Source organism: Oryx dammah, unplaced genomic scaffold (genome assembly GCF_014754425.2).
Source record: "Oryx dammah isolate SB20612 unplaced genomic scaffold, SCBI_Odam_1.1 HiC_scaffold_28, whole genome shotgun sequence".
In the NCBI taxonomy this organism is placed as follows: Eukaryota; Metazoa; Chordata; class Mammalia; order Artiodactyla; family Bovidae; genus Oryx; species Oryx dammah.
The window spans coordinates 1,583,142-1,608,906 of NW_024070212.1; the positions used below are offsets into that span (position 1 = coordinate 1,583,142).

The window sequence follows — 25,765 nt, forward strand, 5'->3', positions numbered from 1 at the left end:
CGTTATTGATATTTCTCCCAGTAATCTTGATTCCAGCTTGTGCTTCTTCCAGTCCAGCGTTTCTCATGATGTACTCTACATAGAAGTTAAATAAGCAGGGTGACAATATACAGCCTTGACATACTCCTTTTCCTATTTGGAACCAGTCTGTTGTTCCATGTCCAGTTCTAACTGTTGCTTCCTGACCTACATACAGATTTCTCAAGAGGCAGGTCAGGTGGTCTGGTATTCCCATCTCTTTCAGAATTTTCCACAGTTTGTTGTGATCCACACAGTCAAAGGCTTTGGCATAGTTTGACCTATTTTCTCTCTGTGAAAACCAACAGGGTCTTTTTTAGTTTGCAGTGTTTAGAAATTTCCTGATGATGTTCCTTTTTTGGTATTAGTTCTAGAAAGTCTTGTAGGTGATATCCTTTTCATCATAGGGGACTGAAATGCAAAAGTAGGAAGTCAAGAGATACCTGGAGTAACAGACAAATTTTACCTTGGAGTACAAAATGAAGCAGGGCATAGGCTAACAGTTTTGGGGGTGAAAATGAAGCAGGGCATAGGCTAACAGTTTTGCCAAGAGAACACACTGGTCATAGCAAACACCCTTCCAACAACAGAAGAGAAAACTCTACACATGGATATTATCAGATGGTCAATATCAAAATCAGATTGATTTTGTTCTTTGCAGCCAAAGATGGAAAAGCTCTATGCAATCAGCAAAAACAAGGCCAGGAGCTGACTGTGGCTCAGATCATGAACTCCTTATTGCCAAACGCAAACTTAAATTGAAGAAAGTAGGGAAAATCACCAACCCATTCAGGTATGACTTAAATCAAATCCCTTACAATTTTGCAGTGGAAGTGACAAATAGATTCAAGGGATTAGATCTGATAGAGTTCCTGAAGAACTATGGATGGAGGTTTATAACTTTGTAAGGAGGCAGTGATCAAAATCATCCCCAAGAAAAACAAATGCAAAAAGCAAAATGCTGTGGGAGGAGGCATTACAAGTAGCTGAGAAAAGAAGAGAAGTGAAAGGAAAAGTAAAGATAAACCCATCTGAATGCAGTTTCAAAGAATAGCAAGGAGGTAAGAAAGCCTTCCTAAGAAAAATGAAATTGAAATTTGCTCAGTTGTGTCTGACTCTTTGTGACCCCATGGGATTTTTCAGGCCAGAATACTGGAGTGAGTAGCCATTTCCTTCTTCAGGGGATCTTCCCAACCCAGGGATCAAGCCCAGATCTCCCGTGTTGCAGGATGATTTTTTACCATCTGAGCTACCAGGAAAGCCCCTTCCTAAGTGATCAGTGCAAAGACATAGGGTAAAACAACAGAGTGGGAAAACCTAGAGATCTCTTCAAGAAAATTAAAGATACCAAGGGAAAATGTCATACAAAGATGAGCACAATAAAGGAGAGAAATGATATGGTCCTAACAGAAGTGGAAGATATTAAGAAGAGGTGGCAAGAATACACAGAAGAACTGTACAAAAAAGACCTCCCTGACCCAGATAACCATGATGGTGTGATCACTCACCTAGAGCCAGATATCCTGGAGTGTAAAGTCAACTGGACCTTAGGAAGCATCACTGAGAACAAAGCCAGCAGAGGTGATGGAATTCCAGCTATGCTATTTCAAATCCTAAAAGATGATGCTGTTAAAATGCTGTACTCAATATGCCAGCAAATTTGGAAAACTCAGCAGTGGCCACAGGACAGGAAAAGGTCAGTTTTCATTCTAATTCCAAAGAAAGGCAATGCCAAAGAATGCTCAAACTACTACACAATTGCACTCATCTCACATGCTAGCAAAGTAGTGCTCAAAATTCTCCAAGCTAGGCTTCAATAGTACGTGAACTGAGAACTTCAAGCTGGAGTTAGAAAAGGCAGAAGTACCAGAGATCAAATTGCCAATAACTGTTGGATGATAGAAAAAGCAAGAGAATTCCAGAAAAACATCTACTTCTGCTTCATCGACTACACTAAAGCCTTTGACTGTGTGAATCACAACAAACTGTGGAAAATTTTTCAAGAGATAGGAATACCAGACCACCTTACTGGCCTTCTGAGAAACCTGTGTGTTGGTCAGGAGCCAATAGTTAGAACCAGACCTGGAACAAAAGATTGGTTCCAAATTGGGAAAGGAGGATGTCAAGGCTGTATATTGTCACTCATCTTATTTAACTTATATACAGAGTACATCATGCAAAATGCTGGGCTAGATGAAGCACTAGCTGGAATCAAGATTGCAGGGAGAAATATCAATAGCCTCAGATATGCAGATGACACCACCCTTATGACAGAAAGTGAAGAGGAACTAAACAGTCTCTTGATGAAAGTGAAAGAGGAGAGTCAAAAAGTTGGCTTAAAAGTCAACATTCAAAAAATTAAGATCATGGCATCTAGTCCCATCATTTCATGGCAAATAGGTGGAGAAACAATGAAAACAGTGCCAGATTTTACTTTCTTGGGCTCCAAAATCACTTCAGATGGAGATCTCAGCCATGAAATCTTCTTGGAAGAAGACTTATGACAAACCTAGAAAGCATATTCAAAAGCAGAGATATTACTTTGCCAACAAAGGTCCATGTAGTCAAAGCTATGGTTTTTCTAGTAGTCATCTATGGATGTGAGAGTTGGACTATAAAGATGGTTGAGCACCAAAGAATTGATGCTTTTGAACTGTGGTGTTGGAGAAGACTCTTTAGAGCCCCTTGGACTGCAAGGAGATCAAACCAGTCATTCCTAAAGGAAATCAGTCCTAAATATTCATTGGAAGGATTGATGCTGAAGCTGAAGCTCCAACACTTTGACCACTTGATGTGAAGAGCTGATTCACTGGAAAAGACCCTGATGCTTGGAAAGATTGAGGGCAGGAGGAAAAGGAGCCGACAGAGGATGGGATGGTTGGATGGTATCACCAACTCAATGGACATGAATTTGAGCAAGTTTGGGGAGTTGGTGATGACAGGGAAGCCTGGTGTGCTGCAGTCCATGGGGTCATGAAGAGTCAGATATGACTGAGTGAACAACAACAAAATTATATTCCTTGGTCAATGTTAATCCAATGTGTTGGTTATCAATACCATTTTGAGTGGCTTTTACGAATTTGTAATAATCCTGACAAAATAGGTTTTATTTTTCATGCTTTAAGGTGAGGAAATTGTGGCATAGAGAGGTTAAAAAAATTGCCCTGAACAGTAAATAAGTGAAATAGCTAAGTTGCAAATATAGAACAGTCCTGCTCTGAGTCCAGTCTTCTGTTCATTGCAATGCATGGATACCATTTTGATTGGAAAGGGGAGGTGAATTGGCTGGAGGAGAAACCCCAGCTGGATCCCCAGGCCCAACATAGCCTTTGACACAGAAAATACTTAAAGAGTACTTGTTGAAAACATGGAAGGATGGTTGCATGGGTTTGGTTGAGTTGAGCTGAGTCCAGCTGAACTGAACGGAGCTAGGTTGTGCTAAGTTTAGCTGAATTGATTAGCAGAACAATTCCCTTGTAGTAGACACCCACATTGGATTTCCCACTTGGGAGAATGATGTGGTCAGAACCAGCAAAGATATGAAGAAAGAAATGTCTTCGACAGAAGAAAGGAGTAGCTAATGTCTCTACCCAGGATGTGGCTAAATGTGTCCATGCAGGTCAGCACAACGTGGCATCATCACTGGATAGTTCCTGAGGGATTTCCAAGAGCAACTGTGATAGATTATTCCCAAGTATAAGTTGTGACCAGAAGATGCATTTCAAATAACCGGGGAGTGAGTGTGAATATTAAGAGTGAGATTTGTGAGATACTGGTATTATCCTGGATGCCAGAACTAGAGAGGCTTTTTGAGAACTCATTGCTTTGTAAAGATAATAAAGAGAAGAACACCCGGCGGGGGTGCACACCAGGCGTAAATGTACGGATTTGCTGTTACTCAGTCGCTGAGTCATGTCTGACTCTTTACCACCCCATGAACTGTAGCACACAGGCCTCCCTGTCCTCCACTATCTCCCAGAGTTGGCTCAGACTCATGTCCATTGAGTCAATGATGCCATCCACCCCTCTCAGTTTCTGTCACCCCCTTCTCCTCCCGCCTTCAATCTTTCCCAGCATCTTTTCCAGTGAGTCAGCTCTTTGCATCAGGTGGCCAAAGTATTGGAGCTTCAGTATCAGTCCTTCCAATGAACACTCAGGGTTGATTTCCTATACAATTGACTGGTTTGATCTCCGTGCTGTTCAAGGGATTCTCAGGAGTTCTCCAGCACCACAGTTCAAAAGCATCAATTCTTCCGCACTCTGCCTTCCTTATGGTCCAGCTCTCACATCCATACATGACTACTGGAAAAACCACAGCCTTGACTATATGGACCGTTGTCATACAGATTAAGCAGTCATATTTAACCCAGTACCTCAAACAAACATGGAAGGTGTGTGACCAGGCAGGTTTTGATGACTGCATGGATGGTGAGTGGACTGATGGGTAGATGGGTGAACACATGGGTGACTGGATGAATAGACAGAATTCTAGGCACCAGGCAGGGTGTCCACATACCACCTTGGCGATCAAACTTGATAGTCTCCAAAGTCCTGCAGTCTCTGGTCTCTTTCTACTCTTCAGCCTCAGCTTCTGCTGGCTTCCCTTGGACTCACTTCTTTCCAGTACACTGATTTTCTAGGCTTTCCATCCTCACCAATTTTCCTTTTGCCCAGGCATTTTGCCAAAGCCAATTTCCACTGCCTGGATAATCAGTCCTTCCCCCTCCTCACTGATCTTTCAGATCTTAGTTTAATCATCATTTCATTAGGGAAGTTTTCCCTGTTTTCCACCTCTCATTGCACCATACACCTTTTCTTTGTGGAACTTCTATTAATGTAACTACATTTATTTACAAAATAATTTGATAAATTCTGTTTCCTATAAAAGACCATACCCTCTGTGAGGCAGAGACCACACCTTCTTTATTAGACTCATTAAACCACATCTGTGGCAAAATAGTCTTAGTGCTGTTAGAGTATTTTGTGAACTGTTAGGTTCCCAGAATCTAGTTTAATGTCTGCTTAATAGATATTTTCTGATTCACTGACTGACTGAATTTGTCCTCAGGGAAGTACCATATTTAAGGGAATGTGGCAGGTACAGTAGTTAGAACACAATGGTATTTATCAAGTATTGGCTACTGGCTCATCATTTTACTGGGATGCAAACCCAGTATCAAACCCAGGAGAAAATCCAGAGTGCTGGCTATCTTGTGTCCATGCTCATTCTCAGCTCTTCTGAGGTCAAGATGTGTGCCTCTTGGAGGCCTATATTGGAGGTTAGAGATTATTTTCTTATGGTGGCCTCAGATCCGTGACACCCCTCACACAGAGGTAGTCTTTGTCCCCCTCCCTTGAACCTTGGTGGTTTCTGTGACTGTTCTCACACAGAATATGGTGGAAGTGACCCTACAATGTCTGAATCTGAACCTTAAGGGTAGCTCCTGGCTCTTGGTGTTCTCTCTTCAGAAGCTCTGAGCTTCCATATTAGAAGTCAGATGACCTCAACCACCCCAAAGCCACCAAGCTGGAAAAGCTATTGACCAACACTCTCAGCCAAGCTCCTAGCCAACATTCAGCCATGTGGGTGAGCCTTTTAGAAGAACATTCTTCACCTCTTGGGCCGCTCCAGCTGACACCCAAATCCCCACGCACAGAAAGAAGACAAAAAAAAAAAAAATTATTGTCTTAAGTCATAACATTTTGGGGCAACCTGTGAGGCAGCAGGAGATGACAGCAACAACACCATTTCAAGGACTAAGTAAGTAGTGAATTTTGAGCAAGTGCCAAGGCGTTCTTCTCCCTGATAGTAATACAGAACCGAGTAAATATCAGTGGCTGACCTCAATTTATTGCAGTTGGGAGGCAACAATAATAACACCAATATGAAAGCCCTAACACTGTTCCAGACCCTGGTGATATTTTGGGCCCAGGATTCAGGGCAGTCTCAGTTTTTTTTAAAAATTGGAATATAATTGCTTTACAATGTTTGTTTCTGCTACAACAAAGTGAATTAGCTATATGTATATGAATTAGCTATATATATGTACATGTATCCCTTCCTTCTTCAGCCCCCTCCCACCCCACCCCCATCCCAGCCCTCTGGGTCATCACAGAGCTGAGCTTTCTGTGCTATGCTGCAGCTTCCCACCAGCTATCTGTTTTACACATAATTGTGTGCATGTTGTCCCAGGCTCCCTTCCCTGCGTATGTCCACGTCTGTTCTCCACATCTGCATCTAAATTCCTGCCCCGCAAATGGGTTCATCTGGAGCTGGAGGAATCAGGCTCCTTGACTTCAAACTATAATACAAAGCTACCGTCATCAAGACAGTATGGCCCTGGTACCAAAACAGAAATGCAGACCAATGGAACAGGACAGATAGCCCAGGGATAAACCCATGCACCCATGGCCATCTTATCTTTGACAAAGGAGGCAAGAATATACAATGGGGAAAAGACAGCCTCTTCAATAAATCGTGCTGGGAAAACTGGACAGCTATAGGTAAAGGAATGAAATTAGAACACTTCCTAACACCATACATAAAAATAAACTCAAAATGGATTAAAGACCTACATGTTAGACCAGAAACTATAAAACTCTTAAAGGAAAACATGGGCAGAACACTGTATGCCATCAATCACAGCAAGATCCTTTTTGACCCACCTCCTAGAGTAATAAAAATAAAAACAGAAATAAACAAATAGGACCTAAAGAAACTTAAAAGCTTTTGCACAGCAAAGGAAACCATAAGCAAGGTTAAAAAATAACCCTCAGGATGGGAGAAAATATTTGCAAATGAAGCAACAAAGGATTAATCTCCAAAATATATAAGCAGTCTCAGTTTTAACATATCAACATTTCATAAAACTAGATTCAGAGTCTTAAATTTTATATAAATTTGAGTCACATTTCCATTTCAATGATATTTATTAGGAGAGTTTTACTTTTTTATTTATTAATGCATTAAGTGCATGCAAACTCAGCTGTGTTGACTCTTTGTGACCCCACAGACTATATTTCACCAGACTCCTCTGTCCATGGGACTTCCCAGGCAAGAATACTGGAGTGGGTTGCCGTTTCCTTCTCTAGGGGCTCTTCTCAACCCAGGGACTGAACCCATGTCTCCTGCACTGCAGGCGGATTCTTTACCACTGAGCTACCAGGAAAGCCCTTATTTATTAATTGTTAATAAAATAATTATCTTGTTTCTTAAGGGTCAGTATTATTTTATTATTATTTTTTTAGACTTGAATGTTATAGGTCTTTTATTATTGTTGCAACCTGCTTTAAGGGTCAGTATTATTTTAAAATGAGATTTGAGTTGATGAGGGGGATCAAATCAAAACCTTGAAAGGGTAATTAGCCAAGAATTCTCGTGTTACTGTGGGGATGATAAGGACTTCCTCCTAGCATGGCCCCTCATTCTCCCAGAGATCCGTTTTCTTTGTTCCTCTGCAGGTCTCCAGGGCTCTGCATTCAGGGAGGTGACAGGCACAAACTGAAAAGAAATACAGGAGAAGCCCTCACCTCTCAGGTGTGCAGAAAGACCCGAGTCAGGAGCTCGGCAGGTGGTGTCCCCTGGGATCCCCACAGGGTACTCTCACTACGAGCCTTTGCTCCTGGCATTTTCCCTAAATAATGTTGACTTCAGAGTGTGTGGATTTGATTTCACATGACAAATACCAGGAACCCTAAATATACTTAAACTCTGAGGCTGTACATTTGATAGGGGAGTATTTGAAATTAAAATCTGAAAATAGAAATGGTGGAGAAACAGTCTTCGTTCTTGGTGGTGGTAAAGACTGAACTCCAGCTCATGAGTCAGTGAATCTCAGAGATCACATTTGAAGACGACCCAGTTCACTTTTGAGAAGTTGGAGGTTTTATGATTGAGAAAAGAGGGAAGTTATGCTCAGATGCCCCTCTCCAACCCCGCAATGCATCTGTTTTGCCTGCGGATGCAAAAATTCAAGCCGCAGTAAACTCAGCTCAGCATCCTCCGGTGTTAAGGAAGGATGCAATTCCAAGTGCTTTTATGAGCTAACCTGTTATGAGAGGAGGAGATGTAAGCCTAATAGTCCTAAGACTATTTGGTGGAGACACAGTTTATTGAGTCTAATAAAGAAGTTTGGGGGTAGGACTTGAAATGACCTGAATGGAGAACAAGTGTCCCAGCGGCATTGTGAAGCTGCTCTTATTTTCTACTGAGAAGCAGGACTGCAGAGAAATAAAGGAGGAAGGAGGCTGAGATCTGGACAAGTGGCCCTGTTTATATTTGCAAGGTCAGTGAGACAGCGGCTCTAGAGGTTTTGATTTATGACCGTGTCTGTACCTCCACCCGCATGCCTGAGATGGAGTGTGATGACACACTGTGATTGGAAAGCAGCAAGGGCTGGCTGTTCAAAAAGGCTGGCAGGGAAGCAGAGGCTCTAGGATCGATATACACCTCATCATAGGATCAGGAAGCAGCAGCTAAAAAGCCTTGAAGGTGAACTGAAGATAAATAATAAAGCAGAGTTTGATGGACTTCCTAACCACGAGCAGAGATGGGGGCAGCCTTTCTTTAAATCTGTGTTTTTCAAAATTGCAGACTGTGACCTATTAGTGTATCATAAAATCAATGGGTCGCACCTAGCATCTGGAAAAGAAAAGAAAAAAAAAATAGAATAGAGAATGGTACCATCTATTTTAAAGATAAATACAATTTTTGAAAACTTTTTAAAATTTACACAAACCTATACACATATGCTGTGAGTAAATGGTATGTCCCACTGTAGATTACAGTTGGAAAAGTTTGTAAGCCAGTTCTTTAAATCAGTTGCCAGGTTGTCAAGACCCAAAAGGGAGTGGAATTGGGATCCTTCAACCCAGACCCCCTGACAGCTGGTCACTTCCTTTCAGTGAGTCCCTTGGAAATGAAATGGAGGCAGCGGCCCAGGAGGGGGTGTCTTCCTTGATTTGGCTTTTGCAAAAAAGGAACAGATTTCTGAGCTTCAGTGAAAGTGACCATACAGGCAAAGTTCAGGCTCCAAGGAAGAAGAGAAATCACTAAAGCAAATCTATTTTTAGCAAGCTGCTTCTAGCAAGCTTTGTGAAAGAGGCATGGCAGAAAAAATTTCATGGGAAAAGATATATAAAAGAGCAAGAGTGTATGCTAAGTTGCTTCAGTCGTGTCCAACTCTGTGCAACCCCATAGATGGAAGCCCACCAGGCTCCCCCGTCCCTGGTATTCTCCAGGCAAGAACACTGGAGTGGGTTGCCATTTCCTTCTCCAATGCATGAAAGTGAAAAGTGAAAGGGAAGTCACTCACTCGTGTCCGACTCTTAGCGACCCCATAGACTGCAGCCTACCAGGCTCCTCCGTCCATGGGATTTTCCAGGCAAGAGTACTGGAGTGGGGTGCCATTGCTTTCTCCGGCAAGGGTGTATGGGAGGAGCCATTTCCCAAGGATGCATGACGAGGACACACAGACCTGACATGCCATGCCCCCCGTCTCTTGCCCCACCTCCACCCCCAGGCATGCAGAACTCAAGGTAAGAGAGGCAAGCAAAGCACAGCTCTGGATCTTTGCTGAAAGTGAAGGGGAAAGTGCCACCAAGAGAGGCAGCCTGACCAGATCAGTGAGACTTTCTAAAACACTGCAAAGGCTTGAAAAATCAGACTGAAGTCAGAGCAAGAAATGGATTTTTGACTTGGAAAAAAATGAAGGAAAACAGAAAAACATTATTCAAATTAGAATAATAAAAGGATAAAGAAGTCTGATCTTTTATTTGGAAAGGAAGAGAAAACTGGTTATAGCTGAGGAGGAAGAGAAGAAGCAGACGTAGGCTCCAGACCCCCTGTGTGGGCAGGCTTGGTGGGCAGCGGCCTCCTGTGAAGGAGGGGAGGGCCTGTCTGGAGGTGACACACAGCAGCTAGGTTTGAATTTAAGGTGTTTGAAGTCAGGGTCTAACTCAGGCAAAAATAGAAGACTTGACACCTCTCTCTACTGTCTATACCCCTTTCTCAGGTTCTTTACTCACCCAGAGATGAGATTTGCAGATGAGGCTGGGAATGTTAAGACTCCCTGCTGGGACAGCAATCACACTTCATCCCTGAATGAACTCTGCCCTGTTGGCGGTGCCTGTTTGCAGCACTAGGGGGACTTTTGCAAATCTCTCTCCTGGTTCCACAGAAAAGAGTACAGTTGTATCACCCCGGGGCTGGATCTAAAGTTACAATGGGTTGAATGATGGCCCCACCAAAGATATATCTCCCAGAACCTGCAAATGCAAGCCATTTTGGAAAAAAGATTGTTGCAGATTAGTTAAGTCAAAAACTTTGAGAAGAGACTATCATGGATTCAGTTCAGTCGATCACTTGTGTCTGACTCTTTGCGACCCCATGGACTGCAACACTCCAGGCTCCCCTGTCATCTCCAACTCCTGGAGCTTACTCAAACTCAAACTTTGAGTTGGTGATGCCATCCAACCATCCCAACCTCTGTCATCCCCTTCTCCTCCTGCCTTCAATCTTTCCCAGCATCAGGGTCTTTTCAAATAAGTCAGTTCCTCTCCTCAGGTGCATCAGTCCTTCCAATGTATATTCAAGACTGATCTTTAAGATGGACTGGTTGGATCTCCTTGCAGTCCAAGGGACTCTCAAGAGTCTTCTCCAACACCACAGTACAAAAGCATCAGTTCTTCGGTGCTCAGCTTTCTTTATAGTCCAACTTTCACATCCATACATGACTACTGGAAAAACCATAGCTTTGACTAGACAGACCTTAAAGTAATGTCTGTGCTTTTTAATATGCTGTCTAGCCTGGCAAATCCCATGGGTGGAGGAGCCTGGTGGGCTACAGTCCATGGGGTTGCTAGGAGTCGGACACGACTGAGCAACTTACCTTTCACTTTTCACTTTCATGCATTGGAGAAGGAAATGGCAACCCACTCCAGTGTTCTCGCCTGGATAATCCCAGGGATGGGGGAGCCTGGTGGGCTGCCATCTATGGGGTTGCACAGAGTTGGACACGACTGAAGTGACTTAGCAGCAGCAGCAGGTTGGTCATAGTTTTTCTTCCAAGGAGCAAGCATCTTTTAATTTCATGGTTGTAGTCACCATCTGCAGTGATTTTGGAGGCCCCCAAAATAAGGTGTCTCATTGTTTCTACTGTTTCCCAACTATTTGCCATGAAGTGATGGGACCTGATACCATGATCTTAGTTTTCTGAATGTTGAGTTTTAAGCTAACTTTTTTACTCTCTTCTTTCACTTTCATCAAGAAGCTTTTTAGTTCCTCTTCAATTTCTCCCTTAAGGGTGGTGTCATCTGCGTATCTGAGGTTATTGATATTTCTCCTGGCAATCTTTATTCCAGCTTGTGTTTCATCCAGCCCAGCATTTTGCCTGATGTACTCTGCATACAAGTTAAATAGGCAGGGTGACAATATACAACCTTGATGTACTCCTTTCCTGATTTGGAGCCAGTCTGTTGTTCCATGTCCAGTTCTAACTGTTGCTTCTTGACCTGCATACAGATTTTTCAGGAATCAAGTAAGGTGGTCTGGTATTCCCATCTCTTTAAGAATTTTCTGCAGTTTGTTGTGATCCATACAGTCAAAGGCTTTAGTGTAGTCAATGAAGCAGAAGTAGTTGTTTTTCTGGAACTCTCTTGTTTTTTCAGTGATCCAACGGATGTTGGCAATTTGATCTCTGGTTCCTCTGCCTTTTCTAAAACCAGCTTGAACATCTGGAAGTCCACGGTTCATGTACTGTTGAAGTCTGGCTTGGAGAATTTTAAGCATTACTTTATTAGCGTGTGCGATGAGTCCAGTTGTGTGGTATTTTGAGCATTCTTTGGCATTGCCTTTCTTTGGAATTGGAATGAAAACTGACCTTTTCCAGTCCTGTGGCCACTGCTGAGTTTTCCAAATTTGCTGGCATATTGAGTGCAGCACGTTCACAGCATCGTCTTTTAGGATTTGAAATAGCTCCACTGGAATTCCATCCCCTCCACTAGCTTTGTTCCTAGTGATGCTTGCTAAGGCCCACTTGACTTCACATTCCAGGATATCTGGCTCTAGGTGAGTGATCACACCACCGTGCATACCTGGGTCATGAAGGTCTTTTTTTTGTACAGTTCTTCTGTGTATTTTTGCCACCTTTACTGAATATCTTCTCCTTCTGTTAGGTCCATACCATTTCTGCCCTTTATTGTGCCCATTTTTTTTCATGAAATGTTCCCTTGGTATCTCCAGTTTTCTTGGAGAGATCTCTAGTCTTTCCCATTCTGTTGTTTTCCTCTATTTCTTTGCACTGACCACTGAGGAAGGCTTTCTTATCTCTCCTTGCTAATCTTTGGAACTCTGCATTCAAATGGGTATATCTTTCATTTTCTCCTTTGCCTTTAGCTTCTCTTCTTTTCTCAGCTATTTGTAAGACCTCCTCAGACAACCATTTTGCCTTTTTGCATTTCTTTTTCTTGAGGATGGTCTTGATCCCTGTCTCCTGTACAGTGTCACAAACCTCCATCCATAGTTTTTCAGGCACTCTATCAGATATAATCCCTTGAATCTGTTTGTCACTTCCACTGTATAATCGTAAGGGATTTGATTTAGGTCATATGGTCTTAGTGGTTTCCCCTTCTTCAATTTAAGTCTGAATTTTGCAATAAGGAGTTCATGATTTGAGCCACAGTCAGTTCCCGGTCTTCTTTTTGCGGACTGTATAGAGCTTCTCCATCTTTGGCTGCAAAGAATGTAATCAATCTGATTTCGGTATTGACCATCTGGTGATTCCACGTGTAGAGTCTTCTCTTGTGTTGTTTGAAGAGAGTTTTTGCTATCACCAATGTGTTCTCTTGGCAAAACTGTATTAGCCTTTGCCCTGCTTCACTTTATACTTCAAGGCAAAATTTGCTTGTTACTCCAGTTGACTTCCAGTTACTGACTCCAGTTACTCTGTTGACTTCCTACTTTTGCATTTCAGTCCCCTGTGATGAAAAGGACATCTTTTTTTGGGTGTTAGTTCTAGAAGGTCTTGTAGGTCTTCATAGAACCATTCAATTTCAACTTCTTCAGCAATACTGGTTGGGGCATAGACTTGGATTACTGTGATATTGAATGGGTTGCCTTGGAAAGGAACAGAGAGCATTCTGTCGTTTTTGAGATTGCATCCAAGTACTGCATTTTGGACTCTTTTGTTGACTATGCGGGCTACTCCATTTCTCCTAAGGCATTCCTGCCCGCAGTAGTAAATATAATAGTCATCTGAGTTAAATTCACCCATTCCAGTCCATTTCAGTTCGCTGATTCCTAAAATGTCAATATTCACTCTTGCCATCTCCTGTTTGACCACTTCCAATTTGCCTTGATTCATGGACCTAACATTCCAGGTTCCTATGCAATATTGCTCTTTACAGCATTGGACCTTGCTTCCATCACCAGTCACATCCACAACTGGGTATTGTTTTTGCTTTGGCTCTGTCTCTTCATTCTTTCTGGAGTTATTTCTCCACTGATCTCCAGTAGCATATTGGACACCTACTGAGCTGGGGAGTTCTTTCAGTGTCTTATCTTTTGCCTTTTCATACTGTTCATGGGGTTCTCAAGGCAGGATACTGAAGTGGCTTGCCATTCCCTTCTCCAGTGGACCACATTGTGTCAGACCTCTCCACCATGACCCATACATCTTGGGTGTCCCTCTCCTGGAGTAGGTAGCCTATCCCTTCTTCAGCAGATCTTCCTGACCCAGGAATCAAACCAGGGTCAACCTGCATTGCAGGCAGATTCTTTACCAACTGAGCTATGAGGGAAGTCCATTCATAGATTAGGGTAGACCATAAATTCAGTGGCAGATGTCACTTAAAAAGAACACAAGAGCTGTTAGAGTTACTTATATATTCTGGAGATTAATCCATTTGCCTGTTGTTTCATTTGCAATTATTTTCTCCCATTCTGAGGTTTGTCTTTTAATGTTGTTTATTATTTCCTTTGCTGTGCAAAAGCTTCTAAGTTTGAGTAAGTTCCTTTTTTTTTTTTTTTTAATTTCCCTTACTTTAGTCATAGAGGACCCTGGTGTGATGTACGTCAAAGAGAGTACAGCCTCTAGTTTCCTCTAAGACCTGTGGCTAACTCAAGTTGATGTATAGCAGAAACCAACACAATATTGTAAGGCAATTATCCTCCCAATTAAAAATAAATTAATTTATATGTAAAAAAAGGACACAAGAGAAGACAGAGGCAAGATGACCATATGAAGACAGAAGCAGAGGTTGGAGTTACACTGTCACAAGCCAAGCAACTCCTAGAGCCGACAGAAGCAGGGAAAAGGCAAGGACAGAGCCTTCCCTGGACTCTTTGGAGGGAGGGTGTCCCTGCCAGCACCTGGATCTCAGATTTCTCGCCTTTAAAACTGTGAGAGAATATATTGGTGCTGTGTGTGTGTGTGTGTGGTTTTTAAGCCACTCAGTTTGTGGGAATTTGTTACAGAAGCCCTAGGAAACTAGCAGTGGGACTCTGCTGGGAGGATATTTGCTCTTCCATGCATAACTTGATTATTAAAAGGCTCAAGCTTTTAGCTAAAGAGATAAAACAAGGAGGATGGAATTTCAGGCATTTATTAAGTACAGGGAGGATTCTTCAGACTTGGGTGATGATCCGTTGCTAGGAATGGGCTTCCCTGGTGGCTCAGTGGTAAAGAATCCACCTGCTAATCCAGGAGATATTTGTTATATTGTAATAATGTAGGTTATATATTATATATAATATAAATAATATATGTTTTACTATATTGTTTAATTTCTGTCACTAGGTAAAACCGATATCCCAGTTTTATGACTATGTAATTTATATAAGCTTTCATGGCTAGTAAGTAGCAGAGCAGAGCTGACCTTAATTTTGGCCTTAATTACACCATTTTCACTCTTCCCCCATCACTATATAGGCTCCTAGAAGGGGGTTTTATTCATAGTTCTCTTTCCATAGCTTTAAAAAACCCACGGTTTTATTTAAGGTATAATTGTTACACACACAGCACATATTTAAAATGTGCAGATTGGTAAAGTTTGATATACAAGTAAGTGAGATCATGACCATACTCAAAATTGTGTGGTTTCTTTTCTACTGGGTTTTGAGAGTTTTTTAAATGTATATTTTGGATGTGAGCTCATTATCAGATAGGTGATTTTCATTTTTTTTCTCCCAGTTTGTGAGTTGCCTTTTCATTTTTAAAGATACTGTAGACCTGGGCTAGTTTAAGCCTGGTTCTGTACAGTGCAGTGGGGTTGATTGGATGATGATTTAAAAGTCAGTGCAGCTGTACTAGTTTATACCTCAGATTTTATGATGATAATTGCAGGAAGGGATAGCCTGTGAAGTGTTACTGTATGTTTGACTTTCTTGTACATTTCTGAAAAGGGCTAGTTGATTTGGGATCAGCTACTAAAAACCAACTGCTAAGGAGTATACTGTGGAGAAGGAAATGGCAACCCACTCCAGTATTCTTGCCTGGGAAATCCCATGGACAGAGGAGCCTGGTGGGCTACAGTCCATGGAGTCGAAAGAGAACTGGACACGATTCAGTGACTGAACAACACCCACGAAGGACTATACTGTACACAAACCAAGAGGGGCTTTAAAACCAAATTGATTTAGGAGGAGTCACCTGGCTCAGAGGTTAAAGCGTCTGCCTGGAATGCGGGAGACCGGGGTTCGATCCCTGGGTGGGGAAGATTCCCTGGAGAAGGCAATGGCACCCCCCACTCCAGTACTCTTCCTGGAGAATCCCATGGACTGAGGAGCCTGGTGGACTACAGTCCATGGAGTCGCAAAGAGTCGGACACGACTCAGCGACTTCACTTCACTTCACTGAGAGCCCAGAGAAAATGTGCTGTCTGTGGGACCTTACTTTTAGGGAGTTCAGCCTTCTTCATGTGTAAGTGGGGCTTTTGGGTTGAGCTTGTTTTTGTCTAGAAGGGGGACTGGCAGCTGGAAGGACTAAGAACTGGATGCTGCTGGAATGTCTCTATTAATCAATGTTTGTGTCCTGCTGCCAGCTCACTTTATGTGAGACTCCGGAACCGGCAGAACCGGCTCTCCCTGTGGTGACCCACCTTCTGCCTTCACAGCTGGCACTCACTGATCGCCCTCTCCAGCCAACGACCTCAGAAGCTCAATCACACCAAAGTGACAGGCGCTTAATAAAATGCCTATGCTCTAGGTCAGTATTCGAAAATATTTACCAGACTTTATTTATCTAGCCTACTATTAATTAGACAGTTCTTCATGTTGTTCAAACATTCTATATTCTTAATGACTGTTAGCTGCTAAAGCATTCTAGTATTAGTACTTCTCTTCTGGTGCACATATATACTTACTTCTGTTAAGTATGTATCAGGAGTGAGCCTGCTGGGCCACAGGACAAGCATGTGTTTAGATACTGCTGCTGCTGCTGAGTCGCTTCAATCGTGTCCGACTCTGTGCGACCCCATAGACAGCAGTCCACTAGGCTCCTCTGTCCCTGGGATTCTCCAGGCAAGAACACTGGAGTGGGTTGCCATTTCCTTCTCCAATGCATGAAAGTGAAAAGTGAAAGTGAAATCGCTCAGTTGTGTCTGACTCTTAGCAGTCTCATGGACTGCAGCCTACCAGGCTCCTCCGTCCATGGGATTCTCCAGGCAAGAGTAATGGAGTGGGGTGCCATTGCCTTCTCCTGTTTAGATACTAGGAAACAATTTTCCAAAGGGTTGTACTAATTTACGCTCTTCCCAGCAATGAACAGGAACATCCTATTTGCTTCACATCCTCATTAATATTTGCTATTGTCAGTGTTTAATTTTAGGCAGTCTGGTGAGTATAGCACTATCGAACAGTGGTTGTAATTTGAATGTCTGTCATCCATATATTTCAATATATCCCATCCCACTTGCTCTCTTGTGTCACCTTGATGCCTCTCCAGGGGAGTGGTGGAGTTTATGTTGTCTCCTTTTGAATATTTGTTTCATGTGACTTTCTGAGGCTAGATCATGAAAATCAATTCTCTTAGATACTAACTCTTGAAATTTCTACTGTGTGTTTTGCCTTTAATGATTTCTAGCTTAACTCTGCAATGATCAGAGAACATGTTTTATGTGATTTCAAGCATTAAAAACTTGTTGATATACATATGACCCAATGCATGTTTAAACTTTTTAGTAAAAATTCCATGTGTACATGATAAGAATCTATCTCTTGCAATTGTTGGGTATATATTCTATAAACACAAATTAAATTAGGTTAATTTAATTTATTGTTTTATTTACATTTCTTATATATTTTTGATTTTTTTTTGGCCTCATTCTATCAGTTGCTGAAATTGTGTTTTTTAAAATGTACATTTGACTAAGATTGTGAATTTTGCTTTTTCTTCAGTTCTGTCAATCCTTTGCTTTACATATTTTGAGGTTACTTTATCAGATCCTAGAAATTTTAATAATTTAAATGAATATATCTATTATATAGTGAATTTGATTATTCTAAAACTTTAAGGTAAGGTTTTCTTTGTCTGCTATCAATAAATCACTTCACTGGCTTGCTTCTAGTCAGTGTCTGCAATTACAGCAGTGGGTACTTTCCAAAGAGGGCCACAATATATCCCACTCCACTTGTTTTCCCCACCACGTGACCCTAATACACCTTCAACGGAATGGTAGAGTCCGTGTTGCCTCCTTTGAACTTTTGTGGTCCTCTCTGTGACTTCTGAGGCTAGATCACGAAAATCAATGCACTTTTGTCCTACTGTTCTGGAATTCAGCTCCCAGGTTCTGAGAAAGCCCACAGTGACCCACATGGACAGATCATATGAAAAGACCACGTTAGGAATTCAGGCCAATTGCCTAGCTGAGGTCTTGACCTCTGTGCCAAACGTGTGATAATGCCTCTCTGACACCAGCTCCCAGCTCTTGAATCACCCCAGGCTAAAATTTATCCCCAGTCTCCAAGTCTTTTTAGCTGAGGCCCCAGACGTCCTGAAACAAACAAGCCACACTACTGTGCCTTATCTAGAGTCCAAATTATGAACATAATAAAATGGTTATTTTATGACACTAAGTTTTGGAGTTGTGAACAATAGTAACCAGAACAGTGTAGTATAAGTTTTTTATCTTTTGTTCACCTTTGTACATCTTTATTTTCGAGTGTGTCTCTTGTAAAAAGTATGTAGGCTTGTAAAAAAATTGAGTCTGCCAATTTTTGTTTTTTAATTGAAGTATTTAGTCTGCTGTACTATATTTAGTCACTTAGTCGTGTCTGACTCTTTGCAACCCCATGGACTGCAGCCCACCAGGCTCCCCTTTCCATGGGGATTCTTCAGGCAAGAATACTGGAGTGGGCTGCCATGCCTTCCTCCAGGGGATCTTCCCACCTCAGGGATTGAACCCAGGTCTCCTACATTGCACGTTGATTCTTTACCATCTGAGCCACCAGGGAAGCCCAAGAATACTGGAGTGGGTAGCCTATCCCTCTCCAGGGGATCTTCCCAACCCAGGAATCAAATGAGGTCTCCTGCATTGCAGGCGGATTCTTTACCAGCTGAGCTAATAGGGAAGCCCATGTATTTTAGTCTATATATGTTTAAATAATTACTTATATATTTGGGTTTAAATCTTCTATCCTACTATTTTCTTACTATCTCTTATGCTTTTCCTGTATTCTTTTTTTCTCTTGCCTTCTTTTGGATTGATTACATTTTATTATTGCATCCTCCCCTCTAACGAGGGAGCTTGTTGATTATATATTCTAAATAACTTTGATCCTGAACTTCCTACTCAAATTTAAAGTTTCAGATAATCTCTCAAGATATCTCTCATTAAGCCAAGAGAGTGAAGCACGTACACCAGGAATCAGAGAAATAAATTAGGATTGAAAATTATATCTAAGAAAGAACTATGGGTGTGATTTCTGGCACATGGAGTTGTCTGGTTTCTGTAAATCAGAAACCAATTAAACTTTTGAAGGGATAACATTTTCTAAGAAGTCATGACTCTTAAAAGGCTTTTGGGTGGTATAAGCCTTAAAACAGCCCTTGGACCTCCAAGTTTCCATAAGCAGGACAAGTCAGCTTCACTTCAGATGTGGCTGTGGAGGATAACAGACAAGGAAAAAGGCCCAGGGGATGGAGCTATAAGCCACAGAGAACAACAGACCAAGAATGCCACCCTGAGAGCCACATCAAGGTCACACCTAGGAGATCTCTCCACTTCTGGGGCAAAGACACACTCAACAGGGTCATTATTTGTAAGGACTGATGGCTGCTGTGTCCCCTACTCCTCCTTTCATTGGATACGAGGCTTTTTTTTTTTTTTTTTTGGTAGCCCCAGGCGCTGTTATCCTGGTCAGACCATGAGGAGCTGCATTCAGCCCCGAGGTGGACAGGGCATACTTTCCAGAGAACCCAGCCTTTGAACTTTGCAGCAATTGGTAAATGGGATTTCAGGCTGTTTCCCTGGGAAGGCAGTAAGTGTGGTCTAAGAGTGAAAAAGGAGACATGAATATTAACTGCCTCGAGAGACTACAGTGGCTGAGCCTGCTGTGTGTTAACAAGCTTACTTCTTTTTCCTGGGTTCATGGATCATCCTCCTTTACAAGAAAGCATGGCCTTGCTGAGTTCTAGCCAAAGGAATATGGTCGCACAGAGTCAGACACGACTGAAGCGACTTGGCATGCATGCATGCATTGGAGAAGGAAATGGCAACCCACTCCAGTGTTCTTGCCTGGAGAATCCCGGGGACGGGGGAGCCTGGTGGGCTGCCGTCTGTGGGGTTGCACAGAGTCAGACACGACTGAAGCGACTTAGCAGCAGCAGCAGTGCTTAGTCCCTCAGTTGTGTCCGACTCTGTGCGACCCCATGGACAGCAGCCCACCAGCCTCCTCTGTCCATGGAGATTTGCCAGGCAGGAATACTGGAGTGGGTTGCCATGCCTTTCTCCAGGGGATCTTCCCAACCCAGGGATTGAACCCAGGTCTCCCGCATTGCAGGCAGATTCTTTACTGTCTGAGCCACCAGGGAAGCCCAAGAATACTGGAGTAGATAGCCTATCCCTTCTCCAGGGCATCTGCCCCATCCAGGAATCAAACCAGGTCTCCTGCATTGTGGGCTAATTCTTTACCAGATGAGCTACCAGGGAAGCCAGTATGAGTGGAAGCAAAATGGCCATTTTCAGGCCTGGCCCATAAAACCCTCCTGAGAGATTCTCCCTTTTGTCTCGAGACTGATGAACACAGTCACTTTAGAAGTCAGGGCTTACAGTGGAGGACCTACAAGACAAAAGGAGCCCCAGTTCCTGAATCACTGCTCAGGTACCTGTTCTGAAACACACCTGAGTGAGAAAAAAATGTCCATTTGCTGTAATAGCTGTCATTACCCCAGCTACTACACGAAGCCATCACTTACCCTAACCACACATAAAACTACCTCTGCTTTGTCTGGTAGCATAGAGAGGGGAGGGATGTATTTTAAATCTCTCAATCCTGACAGTTTTTCTAAGTGGGAACATAAGCCTGAATTTTAAGGGAAAATCCCTAAGCTCCATCTGGTCAATGCGGCCTGGCCCACCATGGTGAGAGCACCTACATTTGCTCCCATCTCACGTCAAAGGGGAAGCCTGTTGAGCCCCGAGAAGCAGGAGCCAAGACCCCAAGAGGCCGGAGGAAAAGGAAAATCAAGCAGCATCAGAGATGCTCTGATGTGAATTTACCTTGAAACATTCTGAGTCTTTTCTTCCCTTTTTCTAGATAAGGAGACATAGGCTCAAGAATTAAAGTGATTCTTCACTTAAAATTGGGTGACAGAGTTAAGATTAGAAGTCAGGTCCCCTCCTATTATTTGTGGCAAAAGAAAAAAGAAAAGGCATACACACTACTGCTTTAGCAAGCAATTAAGAATTTCTTTGTTGCTTTATGGTTTTTCTTAAAATTGTATGCAAATTTTTCATTCCACATCATCATATATCCTCAATGATTTTACGTAAAAGAAACTTTAAAATTAATTGTCACAAAATAAAGAAGACCCTCCAGGAAGCACATATCCCAGTGGAAAGACACAGCCTGATCACAGATACAAAATTACCTTAGTGCTAGAATTTGGTGTCTTAAGGGCTGCTTCCTGTTCTGATGCCTTCTCTTATCTATGATCTATGGTTTATCATCTCCATTCCGGCCTTATTTCCCTCCTAGGGAAAAAAGTGCTATCATCCAGAGACACCTGCCAAATTCCTACTCACACTTTGAGGTTCAAGTCCAACATCATCTCCTATAGGAAGCCTCCTATGAACCTTCCAAGCCCAGGTGATCCTTTCGCTCCCCGCATGAACTAAACCCTAAGCATGCTAATTCTAGCACTTACCGTGCTGCAATGTATCTATTTGCAAGTTTTTTCTTCCATAAAGTATAACACATAAAAACTTTGCAAACAATGTTTGCTGAATGAATGAACTTAAGGTTGTGGCTGCAGGCTGGGATCCAGTCGTCTCCCTAGCGCACTCCCCTTATGGCTGGAGGGAGGCCGGCACTCAGCAAGTGCATACTTACTGGCTGGGGGAGGGGCTCCGGAGGTACCGGGCCTGCACAGCCCTCACACTGGCTTCATCCTCTTCGCTCGGGACTACCTGCTCCTCTTCTGGGTTCCCACTGGTTGCCATGACAGCCCGTCAGCCTCTGTAGGTTTAGCACGAAGAAGGCAGTTAGAATAGCTAGTTCTGGAGGTTTTGTGGGGGTGAAGGGTGTGTTGGTGACGTCACCTCAATGGAACTCGGAATGGGAAAGTCACCACATGTTAATCGCCTGGTGGGAAAACAACTCATGAGGAAAACCCAGTCAGACTTGATTCGGCTACTGTTATCAGGACACCAAAACGCACACTCAGCCATGTAAACAATCCACCCCGTCCACCTTGGAGTCACGACATTGAAGAAGTGATACCTTGGCTCCTTCCACAGGCGCCAGCAAGAAAGCAGTGAGGGGAGCCTGAAGTTTGCCTTAACTAGAGCTTACGCTGAACACATGTGTATTCCCAAGACCAGAGAGGTCTTTCTCTGAACCTTCTGGGAACACATTCTCTCTCCCGCTCTCACACACACACCTTTTGTCTCTGCTGGGAAGGGGCCTTCTTCAGCGACTCTAACCAAGGCCCCAGGAGCCACTGCCTTTGGCTCAGGAGACATCCCACAGCTTACTAAGGAGCAGGAGACCCCCCAGGAGCTGGGCCCAGACGAGGCCGGGCCCTGACGCTCAGGGCAGAGCTGCTGCCCCTTTGGTTGTAAGTTCTGGGCTCACAGGACAAAGTGAAGGGAGAACACTCACCGCTGATCTGTCTGACTCTCCACACCAAGAGGGCAGCCACCCAGAGGCTGAGGGGCCCAGACAAAATGGCCAGAGGCTCCGACCAGTGAGAGGGACCTCCCTCCTCTCTCCAGTCTCCTTCTCTGAGGGGCAGGACAGCTGTTCACAGGAAACCTTAGCTGCCTGCTAAATTTAGCCTCTGGCCCCTCAGCCTGGCAGATCTCTGGGAGGAAGGCACGCAGGCTCGGGACTCAGACCCAAACGTGGGCCCCACTTAACTCTTTCCCTCCTGGCTGCTTCTTTGGAAACTGAGCTTGAGCCACAGAATTGGGAGAAGTTCACGCTTCACAGAGTGGCCTCAAGAACAGGTTTACTTTGGGCTCTCTCTCCATACCTGCCTGCCTGGGGCTGCCTGTGCAGAGTGCTTCCAGAAGATAATCTAAAGCCAAGGATCTAGAAGAATGAAGTAAACTGTACTTTAACCCTCTGTCAGCAAATGCCAGATATATAGAATGGGGAGGATCCTCTGATAGATGTTGGGAGAGCACCAAGGTGAGACTAAGGGGCAGTAACTGCCTGTAGCCAGGACTCCATTTCTTTGCAGAGGGATGACTCTGGATAGTGAACTGGGCAGTCGTGCGCCCCCGCCACAACCCCTGTCCCACACTCATCTCATATCATCCCTGGGTGATATAAACACCCCTTGAGCTTCATAAACTTCAAATGAGTTCAGAATCCATCCTACTCCACTACACCAACTCCCACCAACATTACAATCAAAACAAATCCCAGAACCCAATAGTTCATTCCCTTACGCCATACAATCTGTAATGACCCCATCCCTTTGTCCAGCCATCTGCCCCCTTGTCTACCCATTCACAAATACGTACTGATATTCACTATGCATCCGGCTCTGATGTGACCAAAGTAAGACACTTAAATGGTGTTTCCTCCCAGCCAGGCAGAATAATTCCTGGGGCATAGTATCATTAACAATTGGCCAAAAAATGAATGACCTCATAGTTTATTAGGAGGGATGAGACACAGACCAAAAATAGCTCAAGCATAAGGCAGTATGCTAAGAGAGATCCAGAGTGCTGTGTGAGTTCAAAGGAGGGAGAGAGCCCTTCTGACTGAAGAAGTCAGGAATGGCTTGACGAAAGAACAGATAATACATGAACTGGGCTTTAAAGCACATATCGCATCACAACAGCAGATATGGTGAGGGGAGGATTTCCAGAGGGGATGACATGGACAAAGGTTTAGGGTAGCAAAAATTAATTTAACATAGTGATTAGAGCTTTGAAGAAAGAAAACAAGGTTGAGTGCAGAGACTTGGCAAAGCTGGGGTGGGAGCATCTTTGGATAGAGTGGTTCAGGAAGGCACCTCTGGAGAAGCATATGGCATCACTGCTGACCAGTTGCCAAACCACTGTCCTATGCATCAACATAGGGGCTCAGTGAGTGGCTGCTGAAGAATGGAAGAAGGACCACAACTGAGTAACCATGGGGGTTGAATGTGCCTCCAGACTTCAAGGTTCCATGAAGATGAAAAGTGGTCTGAGAGAGAGGTGAGATGAAGGAGGGAGGGGTGGAGAGTGGAATCAAGCAGGGAGCTGAAGAGGGGCAGCCGGTGGACAGACCACCAGCATAAGGAAGCAGACGGTGGAGGGAGGGGAGAGAGCGAAAAGGGAGAGTGAAAACACCTAAAAGTGGCAGCAGATAAAGAAGGGACCACTCAGGAGGAGAGGATGACAGAGGGCCTCTGTTTTCTATATAACTCTACTCACCACCCCGAACTCACAGAGGGCGGCATCAGGATCACTAGCAGAGTGGCCTGAAGATCAGAAGGCCGCTTGCTGGCTATGTGACCATAGGTAACCCATTTAACTTCTTTGAGACATAGATACCTATCTGTAACATAGAAAATCAAAGTACTCATTTTCCCACTGTGTTCTGACCACCCAGTCCAAGACGGGTCCTTCCACGGCCACAGTTTCATTACCTATGTCTTTTCCCAGATCATGCTCCCCAAAGCACTGTGATCTTTAAGTGGGGTGACCAGCCATCTTAGTTTCCCTAAGACAGAGACATCCCTGGGACATAGAGCCTTCTGTTTTAACAGTGGGGCAACTCCAAGCAAACTGAGATGAATCAGTGGTCGTGGTATTTCTGGCTGTCTTGTTTGATTGTATACTATTTTCCTCCTCAGTCAGATTAGCAGTACTCTGGGGTAGAGACTTCTGTCTGGTCTTCCTCATGACTGTGTCTCTAGCATGGTGTGGGGTAGGGGAGATGACAAGGAAGGGAAGCACAGGAACAGATCATAGTATGTCTCCCAGTGTTGCGGCAATTGTGGCCAACACCCTTCTTTTATTGACTTTGAAACCCTTCCTCTGAGATCGTTTCCCTTTATATTACAAGGTGGTAACTTCCCTGTCTCATATAGGTAAACCTGTATTATAGTGAGAAGCTCAGGACTTTGCCCACCTGCTAAATGGAGAGAAGGCAGGGGAAGGGACAGAGAAGGGGAAGGAGGTTCCTGTTGGGGCCTTTGGTGGAGTGGGTGGAGCTGGAGTCTAGTCCCACAGGTGAGCTCACCTGTCAGTCCAGCTGAGGGGTGGGGCATGGGGGCCAGGCTGGGCAGAGGTAGAGGAAGGGAGCAACTGGAGGACTGACCGAAGGCTGGGCTGGGCCAGAGGCCGCTGTAGCTTTAACCAGTCAGCCTGGACTGACTCCAGACAAGAGCCCACCAGTGCCTGGCTGGACGCGGGCCAGAGAGGAAGCCAGACCATGGAGGGGAAGATACAGCCTGTGCTCTGGGTGCTTTGTGCAGGTGAGTGGTGCCCAGGGGTGGGCAAGATAGGGGCTGAATGCTGAGGGTCTCCCAGACACCCCCAGGGAGGGCTTCAAATGACACAGTGTATTCCCTCTGGGCAGAATGACATGTTGAGTTGTTGAAAAAGCAGGTTCCAGGCCAGAATCAGAATTGTTTAATTCTCATATTAATAAAGAAAATTTGAGCCCACTTCTGGAATGAAGAATTCATAAGAGTCTCAAAAGTATATTTTCTGATTCCAAGTCAAATCATCGGATCAAATATATTAATAAAATCTGGAAATTAGGACAAAATATTTAAAATCAGGGTTTTTAAACCCCAGAAAGGCCAGGATTTGTGGATCCAGGAATTTTGTTCACTACGTGAGATTTTAGAGGAGGAAATGGCAACCCACTCCAGGAATCTTGCCTGGGAAATCCCATGGGCAGAGGAACCTGGCAGGCTACAGCCCATGGGGTTGTAAGAGTCAGACACAACTTACCGACTAAACCACCAATACGTGAGATTTTAACCATTGCCTTAAAACCAGAGAAAGAGGCACTGGTGAAAGTGGTAACATCTGTTTCACGTATGTGAAAACTGAGGCAGAGAGACACTACTACTCACCCAAT

General features: G+C 43.7%; 2 protein-coding genes across 2 annotated transcripts in view; one reads left to right on the forward strand and one right to left on the reverse strand.

Moving 5' to 3' along the window:
- Positions 1-22,461, reverse strand: part of STYXL2 (serine/threonine/tyrosine interacting like 2) — a 67,344-nt gene extending 44,883 nt beyond the window's left edge. Inside the window, exons 1-2 of the mRNA XM_040229957.1 lie at positions 22,337-22,461; positions 21,566-21,691 (exon numbers count right to left, since the gene is read on the reverse strand). Coding sequence (XP_040085891.1) covers positions 21,566-21,675 — 110 coding nt within the window. The 5' untranslated portion in view covers positions 21,676-21,691; positions 22,337-22,461. The remainder of the gene's footprint in view (positions 1-21,565; positions 21,692-22,336) is intronic.
- A 2,487-nt stretch (positions 22,462-24,948) lies between these two features.
- GPA33 (glycoprotein A33) overlaps positions 24,949-25,765 on the forward strand; it is a 51,706-nt gene continuing 50,889 nt past the window's right edge. Inside the window, exon 1 of the mRNA XM_040229958.1 lies at positions 24,949-25,151. Coding sequence (XP_040085892.1) covers positions 25,109-25,151 — 43 coding nt within the window. The 5' untranslated portion in view covers positions 24,949-25,108. The remainder of the gene's footprint in view (positions 25,152-25,765) is intronic.